This window comes from Carassius carassius, chromosome 23 (assembly GCF_963082965.1).
Source record: "Carassius carassius chromosome 23, fCarCar2.1, whole genome shotgun sequence".
NCBI classification, from domain to species: Eukaryota; Metazoa; Chordata; class Actinopteri; order Cypriniformes; family Cyprinidae; genus Carassius; species Carassius carassius.
In genome coordinates, this window is record NC_081777.1 from 21,110,752 (window position 1) to 21,133,561 (window position 22,810).

General features: G+C 39.2%; 1 protein-coding gene across 1 annotated transcript; it reads left to right on the top strand.

Moving 5' to 3' along the window:
• Positions 1 to 612: 612 nt before the first annotated feature.
• Positions 613 to 21,772, top strand: mbtps1 (membrane-bound transcription factor peptidase, site 1). Its single transcript, XM_059506469.1, has 23 exons — positions 613 to 764; positions 3,001 to 3,511; positions 5,047 to 5,304; positions 9,164 to 9,382; positions 9,477 to 9,587; positions 9,735 to 9,844; positions 10,774 to 10,890; positions 11,087 to 11,154; positions 11,237 to 11,339; positions 12,124 to 12,275; positions 13,206 to 13,367; positions 13,637 to 13,781; positions 13,903 to 14,091; positions 14,682 to 14,854; positions 15,638 to 15,753; positions 15,872 to 16,028; positions 16,652 to 16,776; positions 19,045 to 19,122; positions 19,245 to 19,385; positions 19,510 to 19,641; positions 20,092 to 20,218; positions 20,351 to 20,481; positions 20,944 to 21,772. Exons 2-23 carry the CDS (start codon positions 3,292 to 3,294, stop codon positions 21,153 to 21,155), a joined length of 3,246 nt encoding a protein of 1,081 aa, XP_059362452.1. The 5' UTR covers positions 613 to 764; positions 3,001 to 3,291; the 3' UTR covers positions 21,156 to 21,772.
• Positions 21,773 to 22,810: the final 1,038 nt, after the last annotated feature.

Sequence of the window (22,810 nt, forward strand, 5' to 3'; positions counted from 1 at the left end):
GACTGTGTGGAACTTGAGTGTGAGTATAAATAATAAATGGATGGTTATGAGTAAGATTTTGAACATGTTAGAGGGTCTTCTTGACAACAAATGTACAACTTCATATATAGACTATTGTTTCACTGCTAGCAAAGCCAGACTGGATGACCACATAAAGTAGTGTAACTTCAGGCTGGGAAAACGAGGAACCTAACAATTGGAACTGATGAACACCAGATTAGACCAGTGAAATCATGCTAAAACAACTGGCAGCAAATTAACGTAACTACTAAACTGTATTCAGCTTGTCATGCAATCTGAACCGCACCATGTAAAATAAAACCGCTTTTATTAGGCTACTTATCGGACTATGACTGAATTCTTCAACTCAATGTAACATATATGAATTTAGTTTTCTTTTCTTTTTTTTACTGTTCAACTCGTTAATAAAATTCAGTGAGGGCAAATCACTGCATCCACCTTTAACATGCTTGCTTCTAAAGCACGTTATTATATTATCGCAATAACCAATCGAATAGAAGCATAAAGTTATAAACGTTTTCTATTGGCTGAACGCTAATCCCTCCCTCGTCGACACGTGACGCAGCTCTTGATAATTGGCTACTGCTTGTTTTGTTTAATACCAGTTTCTCACGTTACAGTCTTACAGCTTACGCCATTAGCTTGTTTATAGTTCTAATTTGTAGCCAAGATACAGTATATTTTAGATGACATATTTCGGGAATTAAACATTTCATACACCATGACTGTACATTCTGCTCATTGTAAGTATAATATTGGGTTGTTGGTTATGTGTTGAAACACTTAAGAGTCATGCTTTGCTCAGCTAGCTATTAGCTTGTAGCAGGAAGATAGCGAGACCACATGTTTGTCTGTTCAAGCGAAAAATAAAAAAACCTTTGAAGCTCTTTTTTTAGATGAAGGGGGTCCTAAATAGCTAGGTATTCTGGCAAACTGCTTTGCGCAGCGTAAATTGATTGTTTGGTTGATGGTTTAGCTAACAAGACTGCTAACGTTAGTGTTATTGTCATTAGCTTGTGTGCAATGTATTACTCAAAGTAAGACATTGAATCATTTCAGCTTACAGCACCGAAACAGTCCATCTAAACACTGACCTCAAAGTCCACTTCCAACTTGAACATTGCATCCAATACACAATACTGTCAGTCCTACTGGTTTTGTCCCAAGGGCTGTTCAAAATGCAGATTTGTTATTATTATGATTTTTAATAAAAGAACATTATCAGAAGAAGTTTATCACTTGAGATTACGTTACTATTTAGTAATGATATTGTTTCTGTATGTTGTTAAAAGACTAATGCTTTTGGCTAAGAAAGCCTTTTTTCTACTACTTTTGCTGAAAATAATTAACCCACTGTTTGGAATAAGTGACTGCTGTTCTTTTGCTTGATTAAAAAAAGTCTAGTGGCTTTAGATTTTTTTTTTTTTCCTGAGTGGATGATTCACCCAAAATGAAAATTGTCATTTACTCACAAAAAGGACATGTCACAAAGAATAACAGCTTCATTCTACAAAAGAAAACAAGTCAAACTGGGTATTTGTTTTAAGGGTGAATTCCTACTTAAGCCTGTTACAATAACATCCTAGACTGAGTTTATCCACAAAAAGAATCAAAGTAAACAGATTTAGTTCACATTCTCTTTATTTTGGCCACCTTTAAACTTGCGATGAAATGGATGCAGTAAGAACCGTTTTTTTCTTTGTATGAACCATTTACACATTTCTGTGTAAATTTGTCATAGAGTTTGAGATGTGGCCGTTACACTCGAAAACAGACGGATGAACTTGAAGTTGAAGGAACGGTGTTTAAATGAACTAAATGAATGGAAAAGTCTTGCATGCATGATAAGAGGGAAATCTGCCGGGACAACCTGTCACACACACGAGACCGCACTGATATCAAACAACAACGATTCAGTTAATTTACAATAGACAAAAGGAAGTCTTGTACTCCTTGTTAGAAATTCACCATGATATACAAGAAAGGAACAACACAACTTCTGTTTCATGGCAACTTTAAAAGCATTTTTTTCTTGTCTTGTTGCCACAAGTCAGTACTTATGTCTTTAAAATAATTTTACAGCCTTGCACCCATTCTGCGTGTATCTGTGACTAGCAAGGATGGCATTGTCTGTAGTAAAGAACCATATGATGTGCATATTCGGGGCTTAGGTCTTAGGGATGTAAAACTCAGTTGCATAACAGCTCAGCCCATCTGAGTTAAGCCCTCCTCTTGCGGGACAGGCATTCACAGCCCAGAGTTAGTGGTGAATTAAGCCTCTGGATGTGTGCCTGTGGGTGGGGGACCATGTTTTCATAAAAATGTGCCTCTTGATATTATGAGGCTGACATTTTGTGATGAATTTTAAGCACCATTCTAGATGTCTTTAATAATGGCAGTGCTTGACCTGCATGAACTCCACAAGTTTGTGTAAAACCTGATGATCATGTTCTCCAGCATAGTTTGAGATGAGCCAAAAAGCATCTTGAGCTTCAGTGGAAGATATAAACATCTTTACAAAAAGTCCCACAATCAGCATCAAATATTTAGCCCAATAAATAGTCCTTGTCCTTTTGAATGTCTACACTGTTGTTCAAAAATCAGTTCTTTTCATAATTCATATTCTATTATGCTCACCAACATTGGATTATTTGAATGACCGTCAATTTAAAGTAACTGTTTTCTCTTTTAATATTTTTTAGAATGTAGTTCCATGACTCCAGTCATCAGTGTCACATAATTATCCAGAAATCAATCTAATATGTTGATTTGCTGCAACGTTTCATTTTATTATCAAGACATTAATTCTGAAACTGTGAGACATTCGTGATTCTTTGAGTAGTAAGTTTTATAAACAAGATTAATGTTTTTTCTGTTACTGTTAAAATGTAATACTTCCTTGCTAAGTAAAAGTATCAATTGACTGTTTTTCCAGCAGCTAGCTAATCAAAACTATTGTTGTCTTTTCTCTGACTGCAGAAAGCATAAAACCCTTTGGTCACTGTGTGGAATCCCGTCACCAGATGAACACCCCTCCTGATCTCCAGTAGACTGTTTTACTCTTTGTGAATATGGCCCCCCTCCTCCTCCTCAGGCTGCCACACTGATCAACTCCACTGGACCACAAACACACAATGAGAGAGAACAACGAAAGAAATGAAAACTTGAGCCATGTGTTATTCAGGCTTCTCTGCATTCTGGACTTAAACCATTCCAAAACTGCAAATGCCCTTTCACGTTTGTTAGCTTTGAGGACACATGTGTCTTTAAATGGGCAATGACCAGAAACGGACCGCAGGGACCATGATTGTACGACTGTGCTTGCTTGTGGCCTTTTTAGGGGGTCGATTGCCAGTGGTGGGCACAGAGGAAGACAGTGGACCGTTTACAACACCCTTTCCTTCTCCTCTAAATGCTGATGCACTCTTAAGCCCAAACTGCTCGCAGCTCACACTGAAACTTGACTTTTCTACCAAAGTGGTCAAGCATGGTAAGCAATGTCATTGTTGTAAATTAAGAATGTTGTCTTGTGTTTGTAACAAAAGTAGTATTAATTTGGCTTATACTTAGCCAGTTGTTCAAGGTTTAAGTGACTGGCAGGAGAACATTGAATTCCTTGTTGACTACAAACTTGTTCAGACATTGTGTTTTATATGTCATTTAGTGCTGTAATTTACTTTTTAGTGTTGATAATGACATTTTATTGCACTGAAATTCAGCTAGTTTATTGAGGATTTAAAGCAGCTGCTGCCCTTCCTGTTGTAATTTAGGGCAGGACAAAACGTGAGCGTTTCAGGACAAACAGCACTGGTGTAATGTATTCCACTGTGCTGCAGCTCCGTCCATTCATTGGCTGGATTGTGCCCTCTGCTCTGTGTTTGTGTGTGTTTACTGGCAGGTGGGCCAGACTGTTGGCAATACATTCCTAAGACTTAATCAGAGTCCAGCGTTGTTTTTACAGGGGGCACATTTCACTAGATTGGGTGTGGTGTGGATGTGGGTATACAAGACCAGAATGTTACACCTTATTTATAGTGGCCTGATTGCTGCCCTATGAATGTGTCCTTTGTGCCTTCTTCTAATGTTTAATTAATTCCCACTTCCCTCGCCCTAAGCTATGAATTGTGGCAAGGAGATTTTATGTAGAAATAGTTTTAGTTGTAAGGCATTAAGTTTCATGTAAATTCAATTTTGAGCAAAGCACATTGTCTGCTAATCTGACTGCATTTGTGGTTTCCTTCAGGAGATATAAATTTAAGTGGTTCATCTTAAATTTTTTTATTTTTTTTATAGTCCTATGCTCGATAGCCATAAATGTACCGCACAAACCAGTTCAGTTGGCTTGAGCCTGAGTTGTATTTTCTTTTGCCTCATAGAGTTTTGTTCATGGATCGAGGATGATTGCATGCTTCCCATTAATGTCGATATCTGTCTACTTGAATTAGCTTCTACCAAATGATAGATAAATGTGCTTAAATGATTGGGCATGCAGCTTTAAATGTCAACAGCAATAGATGTAGGAAGTATATTTGATATGACATTTTGGTTAAGAATTACGGTCTATTAAAAAATGTGAATGAATGAATTGTTCACATGCATTTTAGAAAGAATTTATTTCATGCTGACTTCAATTGCATTTGTATTATTTTCATTTGACTCCGTGCTGTCCCCAAAACCATTAAACTCTTAATGTGGTCTGTATTGCATTGCATTCCCCCATTTACTGTTGGCTTTGTTATAAGTTGCGTCAAACCCTCTGGAGGATGGACATATTTCAAGGCATACTGATAGTGCCCACCCTGTCCTTCACTCCACCAACGTTATTTCTGTTAAAGACTGTTGTGGTTGTTGATGCAAGACTGAATCCATTTGAATGATGACTTGACGTCCTGCTCTGTCTCCATTTTGGCCCAATGCCCAAATTAATACTAAGCCTTGCTGAAGTTGCATTCCTCAGTAAATACAAGTTCAGTTGTCCTGTGAGATTTTGCAATATCTTTTGTTCTCTCTCTTTGTCTTTTCTAGAGTACATTGTTGCATTTAATGGATACTTCACAGCCAAAGCACGCAACGATTTCATCAGCAGCGCCCTGCGAGATGTGGATGCGGTGAACTGGCGCATCATACGGCGAGACAATCCTGCCAGCGATTACCCCAGTGACTTTGAGGTGGTGGAGATCCGGCAGGACACCCGCAGCAGCCTGCTCACCCTGCAGGACCACCCCTACATCAAACGAGTGACACCCCAGCGCATGGTCCTCCGCAGCCTCAAACTGACTGACCGTAAGTAGTGCTTTACTCTCATAACACTTATGAGCATTAAGATCATGAATATAATACTGCTATAATATTGTACTTACTGTAATGTATTAAAACATACTATTCTTAGCACATAGCGTTATATTTATAAATCAAACCCTGCAGTGCTGTGCACAGGTCACACAGGTTACATGCAATTTGTTCCTCCCCGCCTCTCTTTGGGGTGACTGCAGGGAGGAAAGTCATCAGCAGGGGGTGAACCAAATAGAAAGTGTTTATTTACTGCATGGGATGAAGGAAATGGCTTTCAGAAGTGTTTGAGGTGAAAGAATGTTCTGTGTGAGTTCCCTACCATTAGAATAAAAAAAGAAATTCCACCTATATGCAAATCTGCTCTCAGTGTTGAGTCTCTGGGAGAGTGATTGGTATAATAATAGAATGACTTCCTCTCTATTCATGTCTTCCTTTACCAGCATCCTAAACAAGCTGCACGGCTTCTGTATAATGCTTTTCCAATTTATACTGCAGGATTTTGTGGTGTCAACCCAAAAAACGTTGAGACAATTTTTTTTATTTTGTAGTGTAAAGTACCATTCAAATGGTTGATATTCCAAGAAGTGCTTGCGGCTAAGGTGCTGGAGCAAATTGCTCGTGTTGCCGCCTTTGGCGACAATTTTAGCCCGACAGCACTTGCATAAAATGGATATTATATATGCATGCCTGCGGTGCATATGCAGTCCGCAGCACGGACTCATTGTGCTTTCACACAGGACGAGTTTGCAGTCCGCTACTGATCCGCGTCCGTTTAATCCACAAACACAACATTTGTTCATTGTTTTGATTTCATATCATGTAAAAAAAAAAAAAAAAAAAAATATATACAGTCTCGTGCATTTTGCATTTAAATCTTTATCACAAGCAATCCCACGGGTCTTAATGAACTTTGTTTTTCTGCTTCCATAAAAGTGAACATATATATTGTTTTCCTTGTTTATCTAAAAGTGCTCTTTTTCTTGTTTTAAACCTAGCCAAAAACCCATGTGACTGCGTTTCCATGTCAATCCATGTTCATTTTTCCCGCGAACAATGCGCTTTCACTTTAATTCAGCGCCTGCAGCACAGCAAAAATAGACTCAGTACGTTAACAATTGCTGCACTGCTGCAGAGCACCGCTCCTTGAACGCACTGACGGACCGCAACCTTGTGCAGCTGGAATCCGTTGATACGACTGGGTGAATCAGGCGTTATAACGTAACACCAGAGCACTGCTGTGTACCCTCACCACGCCTCGCAGTCGCTGCTTATGCCGCGTTTCCACCGCAGGAACTTTACCCAGGAACTAGGGACTTTGGCCTGGTACTTGGTGTGTTTCCACCGCAGGAACCAGGAACTAAATAAAGTTCCTGGTGAAAAAATGCCCCTCAGAAAGTCCCTGCTGGCGAGGTGGTACTTTTTCAAAGTTCCTGAACTTTCGGGGGCGGGACTTGGCTGCTAAACATCCTGATTGGTTGAGTTCACGCAGCATTGGTTGAGTTCAACCACCATTTATTCGGATCAACATTTTCAAAATATTACTGTTATTGTGTCATGAAATGTAATTTTAAAAGTATTTCAGGCAAGAATGTAGTTGTTTAAAACTCAAATCTGTGGTTTATTTATGAAGACAGCGCCTATTTAAAAATGTGTTTCACCGATCTCCGAGACGGTCAGCTCCACGCGACCAGCGGGAGCTCAGTCCTCATGTATCCGCCGAGAAGCAGCCTCTCCTCGGCTAGACCTTCTGATGTGTGCCGCTGGCTCTGATGTCTCTTTAGTGGTTAAACATAAAATATAATTCAGCTGCGGGGTAAATCTAACAGGTTTTCTTTGGTCTGTATTAAATTTATCTATATGTTAAAATGAAAATAAAAAAGGCAAATCTATATAATATTTCGTTTCATTGTAATGGCTGTATATATACACACATCCCTGAACTAAGTACTAAGTATGCTTAAATGAAAACAAAAGGAGTCAGTGGTATTTGATATCCTATTTCGTTTTATTGTAAATATACAGAGAGGAAAATAGCAGTAGCCATGGTCAGCTGACTGAAGTTATCAAGTACGCTGCTGTTTGCAGATTTACTGGACTTGCGTCGTTGCGGACATCACACTCCCGAGTCGAATGCACGTCCAAAATCAGCGTACTTTGTATTGAGAAACGTGCGCAGACCTACATCACCAGTCTATTTGCCTAATCTTCCCTGTACTTTACACCGTGGTGGAAACGCAGAAAGCAACAGGTCTGGGGGGAAAAAGTTCCTGGGAAAAAAAGTTCCTGGTACAAATGTTCCGGGTAATTTTGGTGGATACGCGGCATTAGACGTGCAACATTGTAAAGGGTCCGTCTGAAACAGTGTCTCGCAGCCGTGGGGCAGCATAACATTCGTTCCGAACGCTGAGTAATTAAATACACCGGTATGGCGGTATATTCAAAATTAACATCGTAACGAAAATATATTAACATCGTATACGAAAATAGTTTTCGGTATGAACCGGTTTACCGCCCAGCATTTAAGTCCATTCTTGAATCGGACATCAATGGTTGTGCTCGTTGAGGAGAACCCATTAACATTTCAGAATTATTATTTTGTGCTGCTCAGTTTGTCTCATCACACGCAATTAAATTTCTAACAGTATAGCTGAAATGTATTTTTGCAGACAGCACCACTCTGGAATAATTCTCAAGGAGCTGCTTATCAGTCTAGCTCCCACACACGCTAGCGTATCTCACTCTTCCACCATGGTCTATACATAGCACAGCTTGGAGAAAGAGACTCAACTAATAGCAGCTAATGATGTATTTTTGTTCTTATTACTGAAACCAAAGTGCCTCTAAGAATAACCCCTGGTCACAGTTTGAGAGCATATATGCAAGTAATTATCATTTAAATGATGTCAGGTTCAGTGCTACAGGAGCACGAGTGGGGCATTGAAGAGTAACATAATTACAGTATATGTGCTAGTCACATCTGTATAGCTTTAGGACGAATTAATGAGCATTATCAGCCAGAAAGGAAGACTGACATGTCAGAGTTGGTTGAAGTGTTTGGCTTGCTTAAAGCCTACGATTTCTTTCCAAATGTTGCACCCGCACTTTACGAGTGGGTTTTTAACTCTTCACCTCAACTCTTCTATGTAAAAGTGTCTGTATAAAGGTTTGATCACTGTTATTTTTAATTGCTCTGTTTGAAAAAAATGTGTAAATATTAATGAAAGCACATGGCTACCCATCTCTGGTCTCACCAGATGTTATTCAAAGAGCCAATAAAAATGTTAATGAAGGTTTAGAGGTTGATACTGTGTGATTAGGTTGGAGTTAGATAAATGGACAAAAAAATATTTTTTTACTGGTTTTACTGTATTGTCACACTTGAGCCTAGTGTTGTTGAATTCGGTTGATTTAAATATGTTGCCATGTTAACTAGCTAGTCTTATGGTATATTAATGCGGATGGCAGAAGTGTGTCAGTCAGTAGCCGTTCTTTTAAATGGTTTATAAAAGTATATCCATGGCACACAAAATAAAATATTGAATTGGGTGAAATCTTATTCTCATTCCTTTAGTGATAGTGACGTGACATTCAGCCAAGTATGGTGACCCATACTCAGATTCGTGCTCTGCATTTAACCCATTCAAAGTGCACACACACACAGCAGTGAACACACACCCGGAGAAGTGGGCAGCCATTTATGCTGCGGCGCCCGGGGAGCAGTTGGTGGTTCGGTGCCTTGCTCAAGGGCACCTAAGTCGTGGTATTGCTGGCCTGAGATTCGAACTCACTAGCCTAGGGTTAGGAGTCAAACTCTCTAACCACTAGGCCATGACTTCCTTTGCTCTTTTAGCGGGCACTGATGGGGCATCACCATGTAATGACACACGCTGGGTGCAGAAGTGGCAGTCGTGGCAGTCATCAAGGCCACTCAGGAGAACCAGTCTTTCTCTGGGCTCTGGATTCTGGCATGCTACAGGAAGACACTCCAGTCGCCGTCTCCTACGGGCCATCCCCAGACATGTCGCCCAGATACTGCAAGCAGATGTGCTCTGGCAGATGGGACACACTGGTATGTGGTAAAGAAAGGGCTGTTGTATGAATTTTTTCCTACTACTTTTGGAGATCGGGATTGCGATGAAGCTTGTTACTGTGTTCGTTTGCAGGCTCTGGGGTGAAGGTAGCAGTATTTGACACTGGGCTGAGTGAGAAGCACCCTCACTTTAAGAATGTTAAAGAAAGAACCAACTGGACCAATGAGAAAACACTGGATGATGGTGAGACATAAAACTATTTCATGAAATGGGTTTAATCAATCATTATTGCACTCTGAGTGAAGTTGATTTAATCAGCCTAGATGAATTGTTCATATTACAAACATTAATTATTTTTTTATCTTTGTCTGTGTCGCATTCTTTCTTCAGGGTTGGGTCATGGTACCTTTGTAGCTGGGGTTATTGCCAGCATGAGAGAGTGCCAGGGATTCGCTCCTGATTCTGAGCTTCATATCTTCAGGGTTTTTACTAATAACCAGGTAGCACACAACACTCCATGATCATGTACAACTACCAAAATTTGTTTACACATTAAAGTGACAGTAAATAAATTTTTTATCTTACTAAATTATTCTCTTTCAAATAAATGCCAATCTTTTGGTCTTTCTATTCATTTAAAAAAGGCAGCACAACTGTTTTCGACATTGATAATAAGAAATTATTCTTTAGGATAATTAACCCAAATTAAAATCATCATTTAGCCTACTCACCCTACTCACAGAATGTGTCTTAAGCAAAAAGTTTCTGGTCCCCATCAACTTCTATAGTATTTTTGTTCATACTGTGGAAGTCAGTGATGACCGGGAACTGTTTGTTCAAGCAAAAGGATAAATGATACATTTTCATTTTTTGGGTAAACTGTCCTTTTAAGACTAATGGCTCCTGAAAATTCTATTATGTCACTTCAGGAATACATTTCAATCACATTTTAAAACAATAAAATAAAGTTTTGTGAATGAAAAGAATGCCGTAAAAAAGTTCATTTATTTCAGTAATTCAACTCATGTATTAAATAAATTAAATGTACATCGCCTGAAGAACTTTTAGTCTTTGGTTCATTTAATTGTGATGATTTATGCTCACATTTATCAAAAACCCACCAAATCGCTATCTCAACAAATTAGAATACTTCATAAGACCAATAAAAAAAAAAAACATTTTTTGTGAATTGATGGCCTTCTGGAAAGTATGTTAATTTTCTGTACATGTACTCAATACTTGGTAGGGGCTCCTTTTGCTTTAATTACTGCCTCAAAAAAAAACTTTATCATGACATTCTTATTCATTGAGAAGCACCTGTATATCGCCCAGTTCTATTACTGGCCTCAGTTATAATTTTTTGTATATTACAAATTTATTCAGGGTGATTATACATGTGTGTTTTTCTTCTTTTTTTGTTTCTTTTTAGGTGTCCTACACCTCTTGGTTCTTGGATGCCTTTAACTATGCTATCCTAAAGAAGATAGACGTCTTAAATCTCAGTATAGGGGGACCAGACTTTATGGACCATCCATTTGTTGATAAGGTATGGACAAATTAAACTGACATTTATTCACTCAGCAGGTGCTATTGTCCAAAGCAAGCTACAAATAAGAAACCTCTTAAGCAACAAACAACTAAATTTTAATAAAGGTGCTGTGTATTTTGGCCTGTACATCAAAGTTTATGCTCTCTGAAATGTATTGCTCTAATAAAAGCTTAACTGTTCTGTGTTTAACAAGGTTTGGGAGCTCACAGCCAACAAGGTGATTATGGTATCTGCTATCGGCAATGATGGCCCACTCTATGGGTAAGAAAAGCCAATAAAAACCAGTTGGCCAATATTCCCTACATATCTATTGATATTGATTGATTTTATTTTTGTCTTCCAGAACCCTGAACAATCCAGCAGATCAGATGGATGTTATTGGTGTTGGAGGGATTGATTTTGAGGACAACATTGCCAGATTCTCATCCCGAGGCATGACCACATGGGTGCGTTCTGTCTTTTGGTGACATCACATTACTGCGTTTTTCCTGTACTGATTCCTGAAGAGGCCAGTTAGAACATGTCTGTGCATTTTGATCTGACCTAAAAAGGGCAGACAGACACCTCCTGCTACACAAATCGTGGCCTCCCCCGCTTTAGGAAGGAGAATAAATTGAAGATATGCACATGCACTTCAAAAGACTCAGTAAAAACCCTCTATTGCACCTTTGAAGTGGTTCAAAGAATTACAGCTTTGTAGATTTACAATAAAGTTGCATATAAATGAATGTCCTTGAGATAAAAAAAAAAAAATATTCCCCAGGTTAAGAACTGGGTGATTTTATATATATATATATATATATATATATATATACATATATAATATGAATACATTTTTTTTCTTTGAATTCTAGGTAAAATATTCGAGACATGTTTTCATACTGTTTTTCACTAAATTAACAAAGATTAATATCTTACCCTTTATATTTAGATACACTAAATATATATATATATTTACTTAAATATATTGTTTTTGGAATTGATTTTTTTTTGTCAGTGAAGCAAATAAATATTTGAATCAGAGTTGTGAATAAATTTATTAGCAAACTTACCAACATCCCAGTAGCCATTATATAGTGCTGGCCATGTATGAATGCTGAATTTTCACTTGGTCTCCTCTGAGGCATTGAATGTAACGTGTTGCTCTCTTTCCCACTCATCACAATATCTGTCATCTGTCTTGTCAGCTCAGTTTTATCATTGTTCTGCTTTCTGTGCTGTCTGGATCAGGAGCTGCCAGGTGGCTATGGCAGGGTGAAGCCTGACATTGTGACATACGGCTCTGGTGTGCGTGGCTCAGGATTGAAGGAGGGCTGTCGTTCTCTCTCTGGCACCAGTGTTGCATCACCTGTAGTGGCCGGGGCTATCACGCTACTGGCCAGGTGAGACAGACGAACAAAAATAGCGCTTTGCATAAACATTCACAGCCATTACTCCACTCTTAGGATCTTTCAGAAATCATTCTAATTTAGTGCTTATGGAAATAAGTAGCACTTTTCTCAAAAATACTAAGATAATATGGAAAAAAGATTCATAAGTCCAAAAGAGCAGCATTTATTATAACTAAATCTAACTGTAACAGTGTAACACCTAAATTAGGTGCTTCTGGTCTGAGGACCTGTATACTTTAAAGAGAGTGCACTTTATGTCAGGTGTGTCAGGTGGCAGGTTATCAGTGATTTAGATCAGAGTTTCATTATTAGGTCCGTGTTTGCTGATAGTGATTGATAGTGGGCACAACTGTACTTTGTACATTTATTGCTATAAACACCACTCACACACAACTGATATGAAGAAGAACTAAATAAATTGGTCCCCGAAACCAATGTTTTTTTTGCGTAAGTGCCTTATTTTTTTCCTTTGTCCTTGTGAGAGAAAAATAAATGAAATTGATCCTCAAAGAAAAGAAAAACAAAAAACAAATGAATTGACATAATCAATCTTATTTTCCACAGGAAATTGAATGGCATAGTTTCTCTTTTACTGTCTTAGCTTTTGCTATATATTTGATGTACTCTAAGATTGTGATGGGCTAAAATAATTTATCGGTGTTTCCACTTTATAAGGTTTTCATTTCACCTCCTTCAGTTCCCTTCCTTTCTATCTCTTTCATATATATTGCTCTCGTTAGTATTAGTCTCTCATAGGTACTTGACCCCATCTGCCTCTTTGCTTTATGGCCTCTGAGTCACAATGTGCCTGTTTCTTTCAAGTCTGTTTTCTGGTCCTTAACCTGCGGTTGAACTGAAATGATAGCCCATCAACTCTCATCCATTTAACTGAACCATCTTTATTGTCTTTTGTCTTTCCAGCACTGTGTTGAACAGAGAGTTGGTAAACCCGGCCAGTATGAAGCAGGCCCTGATCGCTTCAGCACGCAGGCTACCAGGTGTCAACATGTTTGAGCAGGGCCATGGAAAACTCGATTTACTCCGAGCCTACCAGGTCCTTAACAGCTACAAGCCACAAGCCAGGCATGTCTCTTGCATACACACAAATATAGTGTTCTGCTCTTTGACTAGCATTCTGCACGCGTCTGGGTGATTTCAATATCTTATTAATGTATGCTGAATTATAAAAGTCCATTTAAAATGTAGCTAGCTTCTCTATTGCATGCTTAAGATTTAATTATGTCCCAGCCTGATTATAGAGTAGATTTGACCCGGTTCATTATATTGCACTGTCTCTCAGTGAGGGCCATCATCCTCTAATGAATTTCTAATGGTGTTTTTTTATTCTTTAGCCTGAGTCCGAGCTACATAGATCTGACCGAGTGCCCATACATGTGGCCCTACTGCTCTCAGCCTATTTACTATGGTGGCATGCCGACGATTGTCAACGTGACCATTCTTAATGGCATGGGTGTGACTGGAAGGATTGTGGACAAGGTAGGCAATAAAAAAATAGACTCTTTGCAATTCAGTTTAATCTCTTATTTCAAACATTAGAATGTATTTTCAACTATCCGTGGTCCATTTGATGAAGCTCAGTTATGTTTTAAATCCGCAGCCCATCTGGCAGCCCTACCTTCCTCAGAATGGGGATTATGTGGACGTTGCGGTGTCTTACTCTCCTGTACTCTGGCCCTGGTCCGGATACCTGGCTGTTTCCATATCTGTGGCCAAGAAAGCTGCATCATGGGAAGGCATTGCTCAGGGTCATGTCATGGTTACAGTGGCCTCACCAGCAGAGAATGATGTGAGTAACAGTCCCCCTGTGGTTACAGGGGGAAGTCGTGGCCTAATGGTTAGAGAGTCGGACTCCCAATCGAAAGGTTGTGAGTTCGAGTCCCGGGCCGGCAGGAATTGTGGGTGGGGGGAGTGCATGTACAGTTCTCTCTCCACCTTCAATACCACGACTTAGGTGCCCTTGAGCAAGGCACCGAACCCCCAACTGCTCCCCGGGCGCCGCAGCATAAATGGCTGCCCACTGCTCCGGGTGTGTGCTCACGGTGTGTGTGTGTGTTCACTGCTCTGTGTGTGTGCATTTCGGATGGGTTAAATGCAGAGCACAAATTCTGAGTATGGGTCACCATACTTGGCTGAATGTCACTTCACCTCACCACCTCACCTTACTGTCCCTGATATCTCTAGTAAGGTTATAATCTTCTTAAGTCATAATTTAATTTGATTGGTTAATGACCACACTTTATTGGTACACTTCTAAGAGTTTCTTAGAAGGCTTTCAGACTTCTTAGAATATGTCTAAACTTCTTTTATTTTGGCTGTAGTGTAATTTGAGATCATGACCTGCTGTGGTCTGTTTTGTGTGTGTTTGTTTGTCTCCAGTCAGCAATAGGTGGTGACATGACCTCTACAGTGAAGTTACCAGTGAAGGTAAAGATTGTCCCCACTCCTCCACGTAGTAAGAGGATTCTGTGGGATCAGTACCACAACCTACGCTACCCGCCTGGCTACTTCCCTCGAGACAACCTGCGCATGAAGAACGATCCGCTTGACTGGTGAGCCTAGACCACCCAAAATAATTCACATTCAATCAGTTGTTAGAAAATACATTGCACTGTAATAAAGAATCTGTAGAAGGCAGCATTTAATATCTTGTTTCTAGAAATTTTTTTACCCAAATTTTTGAGATTGCAGAACACAAAATCCAAGTGTATGGATCCAGATCCAACTCCTCCCAACTTATACATAAACCTACCCGTCTCCACCCCCTGATCCCCTAAACCCACCTATCTCCACCCTAAACCCACCCATCTCCACCCCCTGATCCCTAAACCCACCCTTAAACCTACCCGTCTCCACCCCCTGATCCTTAAACCCACCCATCTCCACCCTTAAACCTACCCGTCTCCACCCCCTGATCCTTAAACCCACCCTTAAACCTATCCGTTTCCACCCCCTGATCCTTAAACCCACCCATCTCCACCCCTAAACCTACCCGTCTCCACCCCCTGATCCTTAAACCCACCCTTAAACCTATCCGTTTCCACCCCCTGATCCTTAAACCCACCCATCTCCACCCCTAAACCTACCTGTTTCCACCCCCTGATCCTTAAACCCACCCTTAAACCTATCCGTTTCCACCCCCTGATCCTTAAACCCACCCATCTCCACCCCTAAACCTACCTGTTTCCACCCCCTGATCCTTAAACCTACCCATCTCAACCCACTAGATGTGGATCCAACCACGCCCCCTGGATCTTGTTTTCTGCAGTGAGGGTCTACTGCAGTTTTTCTCTTAGAAGTGTGTATATGATGTTGTTTTTCTCTTGTTTTTTAAGGAATGGTGATCATATTCACACTAATTTTAGAGACATGTATCAGCACCTTCGCAGCATGGGCTACTTTGTCGAAGTCTTGGGTGCACCAATCACATGCTTTGATGCCAGTCAGTATGGTAGGCTATGATCTCGTGGACTGTTTTCTGTATAAAGGATTCTGTCTTGAAGATTAATTAGTTTTGTAGTGTAAGCCATGATGGAAATCAACTGTGATCTGTTTCTGTGTGTTTATAGGGACCTTGCTGATGGTGGACAGTGAAGAAGAGTATTTTCCTGAAGAAATCACCAAGTTGAGGAGAGACATAGATAACGGCCTGTCTCTTATTGTCTTCAGTGACTGGTACAACACATCAGTCATGAGAAAAGTGAAGTTCTATGATGAGAACACCAGGTACTGAGAACATTAAGGGTCACTGTAATCTTTTGTCACTATCTCTACCTTTAACAGAAGACCTTACTCCATGTATCTATTGATAATTGTTCAGTGGGGTCCACTAGTAAAAATGCTTTTTCTTTTTTACATTTATAGAGAGGAATGTATAAAACCGTATTACATTTATAATATTAATGATAGTTATGCATTACATTTTTTTTACTTTCGTATAACCTTAATCATGAGACCTTTAGAAATTCTTCAGGTTTAGATAAATCTCATATTTCAGTTGTTCTCGGACTGTTTGGACACCACAATGTAAGGTAAAAAAAAAAAACATTTGCACTGAAAGTTAGCATTTCAATAGACAATAATTTGTGTCAAGACTGCCTTGCTAATTACTTTTAACTTTTTTTTTTTTTGTCCTAATTTAAATTAGAGTGTGCTTCCCATTAGGGCATGCAAGTGCACTAATTCAAAAATAATGTAATTTTGGGAGGATTTTAATTGTATGGGCTCTATTATTGGCTCTGACAAATACTTTTTTATGAGGGGCTCTTGGTAAAGTGTCCAATTCAGGGTAAACAAGTTTTGTTTATCAAAAAAAGGCCAATTTTGAAAGGTCCGTTACATATTTGCAGGCAATGGTGGATGCCGGACACAGGGGGAGCTAACGTGCCAGCCTTGAATGACCTGATCTCAGTGTGGGGTATGGCCTTCAGTGATGGCCTGTATGAGGGAGACTTCACAATGGCAGATCATGACAGTAAGCCTAACTTCTCACTATAACATGGCTATATTAATAGCTATGTTTCCATCCAAAAATGCGAATTTAATTCATGCACAAAACTGGAACATTGCATAAAACATTACGAATAAAGCACTGTTTCCATCCAACAAGTCAAAGAGAACAAAATCGATTAGTCACTTCCTGATAAATTGGAGGAGTAATAAGTAGGAGAAGCCACTAAATAAAATAACTTTCATATATGATAAAAACGAAACCCAATAAATGCTGTCATTGCTTTAGGAGGTGGATGCCTGCTGTTTAGGAATTGCAGTGGTGTAAGACAATTATACAGACTTACTTTGATGACCGACTTTGCTCAGGCATTTCAGAAAACCTTTCAGATACTGTGTAACAAGATCGGTCCGCAATAAACATAGCTTCCTGTTAAAGTTTCAGTATCGAGTAGACCAGTGGGCCCCCAATGGGCAGGTGGGCCCCCAATTACTTTTAAAAGAAATAATAATATTGTTAATATGTAAAAATGTCTAAGTCATAACATAATAACATCATTTCATATATATAAACTGTAACTATGCTTCCACTATTCGAGCTCGCTGATTAGTTTAAGAATAAACCACCAATTTATATTTTTGCTGCATATGCTACAGAACAACAAATTCAAACATGCATAAATGGCTGTCAATAAGGTCAACATAAATGGCTGTCAACGTGTTCCCTCCTGACTGCTTGCTCCGTTGACGGTCTACCCACTGCCGAGCTCTGCCTGGATCTGGTTTTCCCCTTTTGCTGAGCGGTGCCAGCCAGAGTTATTTTCTGTTCATTGCCAGTTCATTCAAGGGCTGTGCGATTAATAGAAATCGTCATAAAATCACGATTTGATTGTGCACGATTTCTAAATCGCTTTATAGCACGATTTTCCGTGGCCTTGACCTCCCGCAGTAAATTTCAGATCCAATCAGAATGCAGCGCGCCTAGCGCGAGAACAGACTGGGCATTTGCCTACACACACTGTCTGTGATGCACCTTTTTCAGAGCCCATGTTCTTATTGCACGCGTGTATCTGAGCAAGCACATCTGGTTTTGTGACAGAGCAAAGGAACTCTGCGTGCGAACAGAGAGATTTGCGCTTGTGCATTATTTTAAAGGGATAGTTCATAATTATGAAAATCATAATCAAAAATCATAATTATGTAATTAATAACTCAACCTCATGTCGTTCCAAACCAGTAAGACCTCCATTTATCTTCGGAACACAGTTTAAGATATTTTAGATTTAGTCCGAGAGCTCTCAGTCCCTCCATTGAAACTGTGTGAACGGTATACTGTCCATGTCCAGAAAGGTGACATCAGAGGGTCAGTTAGAATATTTTGAAGCATCGAAAATACATTTTGGCCCAAAAATAGCAAAAACTACGACTTTATACATCGTCTACTCTTCCGTGTCTGTTGTGAGAGAGTTCAAAACAAAGCAGTTTGTCATATCCGGTTCGCGAACGTATCATTCGATGTAACTGGATCTTTTTGAACCAGTTCACCAAATCGAACTGAATCGTTTTAAACTGTTCGCGTCTCTAATACGCATTTATCCACGAATGACCTAAACTGTTAACTTTTTTTTAATGTGGCTGACACTCCCTCTGAGTTCAAACAAACCAATATCCCGGAGTAATTCATGTACTCAAACAGTACACTGACTGAACTGCTGTGAAGAGAGAACTGAAGATGAACACCAAGCCGAGCCAGATAATGACTCGTTCATGAGTCCCTGGACAAGGGATTTATTTATTTATTTTTTGCCATAAGTCTAAAAATTTGATGACACCTTGACTATAGTGATTATTTTGACTTGTGTCTGTTCTAGAGACGTTACAACTTTTTGATATAGATCTAATTGGTTTTCTTTTGGAAATATGTTTCAAATTCATCCTGAATGCATTTATGTCTGTAAAGCATATCTGTGTGTCAAAATTGTAATTAAAATCGAAATAGCAAAATTGATCAAAGAAATCACGCTAGGTTTTTTTTTTGGTCCATATCACACAGCCCTAGTTCACTAAAAAAATACAGTTAACAATCAAGCTTCTGAGTACTAAATTATTAACCCAAGCAGGGTCAGTGAATTTATTTTTGCAGTGGGGTGCACAAACATATGTGTTTGGCTGTGTGGGCCGCGAGTTGAAAAAGGTTGGGAACCACTGGAGTAGACTATTGTAATGGAGACAAGCTTGCCTAAAATATTATTGAAAAGAAGATTTATAATATTTCATGTCTTTTTGCTTTTAGTGTATTATGCTTCGGGGTGCAGCATTGCTCGTTTTCCTGAGGAGGGGATTGTCATTGCTCAGACCTTAAAGGATCAAGGTACGCGGCACATGCTGTGATTGTACACGTCTCATCACTGCTCTATCCATGGAGACCAGCTAAAATCTCCCTCGTTTTCTTAATTCTCTTGTTATTGTTATCTGACATCCTCCAATTTCTAGGTCTGGAGGTCTTGAAACAAGAGACAGCAGTGGTGGAAAATGTGCTTGTGCTTGGACTGTACCAAACACCCTCTGAGGGGGGAGGCCGTATAGCACTCTACGGAGACTCCAACTGCATTGATGACAGTCATAGACAGAAAGGCAATGGACATTTGTGCAAACAAGTCTGAGAGCGAGAGTTCAGAAAAACTAGCCCCACTAAATATACATTTTTGGATGTGTTAATTTAATTCAATGAGTTTGGGTTCTGTTTTCTCCATTTTAGACTGTTTTTGGCTTCTGGATGCTCTGCTGCAGTACACTTCCTATAGCATGACTCCACCCAGCCTGACCCACTCTAAAAACAGAGTAGTGCCCCCAACAGGCACAGACAAGCCATTACCACAGAGATTGGAAGGTAATATTTATTCCCTAACTTTTCATTTCACTTTTATTCATAATTTTTTCAAGCGAATTTATTAGTATTTTTTGTAATGTATGTAATGTATTTTTTTATTTAGTCATTTATTTGTATTTTAATGCATTCTTTTCAGTTAATTCATTATTTAAAAAAAATCCTTATTCATTTTACATTGTTTTTAATTCATTTTTAATTATTAGTGAATTTTTATTTATTCATTATTTTAAATCATTATTTTTAGTCATTTGTTTTTATGTAATTTCTTTTTAATTTAATTCATTAATTTTAAATTCATTTTAATGAATTCATTTTCATTTAATGAATTTAGTTCATTTTTATGAATTAGATTTTTATTCAATTTTTTATTGTCTAAAAAAGCGCTATATAAATGTAATGAATTAATATTACTATGATGATGATGATGATGATGATGATTTATTTTTGTAGGTAATCACCTCTACCGTTACTCCAAAGTGCTGGAGGCTCATCTGGGTGACCCTAAGCCTCGTCCTTTACCTGCATGTCCTCATCTGTCTTGGGCTAAACCCCAGCCGCTTAACGAGACTGCTCCTAGGTCAGTACACATGAGACTGCTGCCAATCTCACCTACTTCACTATCAGTGTAAACAAATTTAAATTTGAGTGCATTGTCTTTTAATACTGACATCTGACAATTTTTTTTTCTTTTACATTTATTTCTTCTCAGCAATTTGTGGAAGCACCAGAAGCTACTGTCAGTGGACATGGACAAGGTTGTTTTGCCTAGTGTGAGGCTGTATCGGCCTCAGGTTCGACCCCTGTCTCCTGGAGAAAGTGGAGCCTGGGACATCCCTGGAGGTGAGGAAGGAACTTTGGCTGTGTGTTTAGGAAGTAATCAACCAATTGTCATCCACAAATTGCCTTAGACTTCATCCAAAGGATCGCATGTACCGTATTTTCCGGACTATAAGCACTTTTTTTTAATAGTTTAACTGGCCGTGCGACCTATTTATCAAAATTAATTTGACATGAACCGAGAGAAATGAACCAAGAGAAAGCATTACCGTCTACAGCCGCGAGAGGGCGCTCTAATGCTGCTCCTGTAGTCTACACTAAGCAGCATAGAGAGCCCTCTCGCGGCTGTAGACGGTAATGTTTTCTCTTGGTTCTAAATAAATGCGACTTATAGTCCAGTGCGACTTATATATATGTTTTTTTCCTCGTCATGACGTATTTTTGGACTGATGCGACTTATACTTAGGTGCAACTTATAGTCCGAAAAATACGGTAATCGTAATTCATGTTTATGTTTTTCCTCAGGAATAATGCCCGGCCGCTATAATCAAGAGGTGGGCCAAACCATCCCAATGTTTGCCTTTCTTGGTGCCATGGTTGTTCTTTCCTTCTTTGTGGTGCAATTGACCAAGGCCAAGAGCAAGCCCAAGCGCAGGAAACCCAGAGTGAAACGGCCGCTTTACCTTCAACAACAGCAACAACAAACCCCTCACTCAGGCAAAACCCCCACCGTATGATCAGCCACATACCACATCTGGACAAAGTAACGCAGAACAGTCTTCCCTGCGTTGTGTGTGATGCCGTAATCCCTCGATAATGAGATTTTAAGGGCTGTGTCTACATACTTGAGATGAACCAGTCATCTGTGCCCAGATGAGGGCCTTGTTTGGACATCAGTGTTCCCTGTCACATCTTGTCTTTATTCAATACTTGCCTTTCAATTTTGTGACCAAATGGAGGAATGTTTCCTTTTTTAATTTATTAATGAAAAATTGACTCTTGACCCTTGCTTTGTATGTCAAATTGGACATCAGAAACCAGCCATTCAGTTTTCCTTGATCAACATATTGGACTTGTTTCCACATGTCCTCGTTTTTGTATTCAGTCAGACTGTGTTTTTATAAAACAGTTGTGTGCGTACATTATTTGTAAATAGCCATCATGATTTCACTGTTGTTGGTGTGGAATTATCAATGTTTTAAATATATCTTATCCGATATAAAGCAAAAAAAAAAACTGCCTCTGTTTTTATGATAAATATTAGATGACCGTCTTCATATAACATTACAATTGGGGAAAAATGAGAAGAGTTTTAATCTTGTTTATCCAAGGGATGATTGCGGTAAACCACCAGAAGTATATGGAATGCTTCAGTTTACTTTTGCTGCTTTCAATGATGGATGAACTTATTTGTCCTTTGTTTGCATAAGATACATGTGCATAATATGGATGAAGCTGACACATTTGGACTGTGTTGCCTTATATTTTTGTGGAAACCATGATACACTCCCATTCAAATGTATGGGCTAAATAAGATAAAAAGAAAGAAATACTTTAATGCAGCAAGTGACCCTGGCTGCTGAAAATTCTAATTTGTCCTCATCACAGGATATGTCTGTAAAAATTCATTATGCAATCTTTGTTACTGCTGAAAGGGCAAGAAATATAACAAATTGAATCTCCCGAGATAAAAGCATTCTTCAGACTATCCCACACAATCATAGCCTCCCAGTAATTGAATGCTGGTGTAGATGGGCAAAAGAAACACGCCTCTTCCTCCTCATTCCAAATCGGATCAACACTGTCTGCTGAGCTGTCTTGTAGTTTCCTGAGCTTTTGCTTCAGGCCAGTGTGAAATCGACTAATTCCATTAGAAGTGATAGAGGCTTGGAAGTCTCTCTAAATCTCGGTCCTGATCCATTTTTAATGGGAAGAATGGCCTGTGAAAATGTCACCAGTCCCTTTCAGGTGACGAAACGTGATAGAAGTTAATGACATGAAGAACATGGGAACTAACCCTGACCAGTTATCTGTGCTTAAGTGGATTTCCCAAATCGCATCATACAGGAGGTCACATGTTCCACTTGTGCTTCATATCTAGAAAGTTCCCAGCCTTGCTTGTGATTTTTTTTTTCTGCCAAGACTTAGGATCCAGAGGAGTGTCAGTGAGACAGTAGCACTAGTGCCAAATCCCCACCCCTGGAACACATTTTTCATCTTTACACAATACTTCGTCATCATTTGTCTTTTGATGTACTATTTGATGTAACTTCTAAGGGAGAAATTATTGGATATTTTAAAATAATTGGGAATTTGTGAGTGAATTTAATAGTGCTGAAATCTTTTTATTAACAGTTCCCTTAATAGTTCCCTTATACGGTTAAAACCAGTT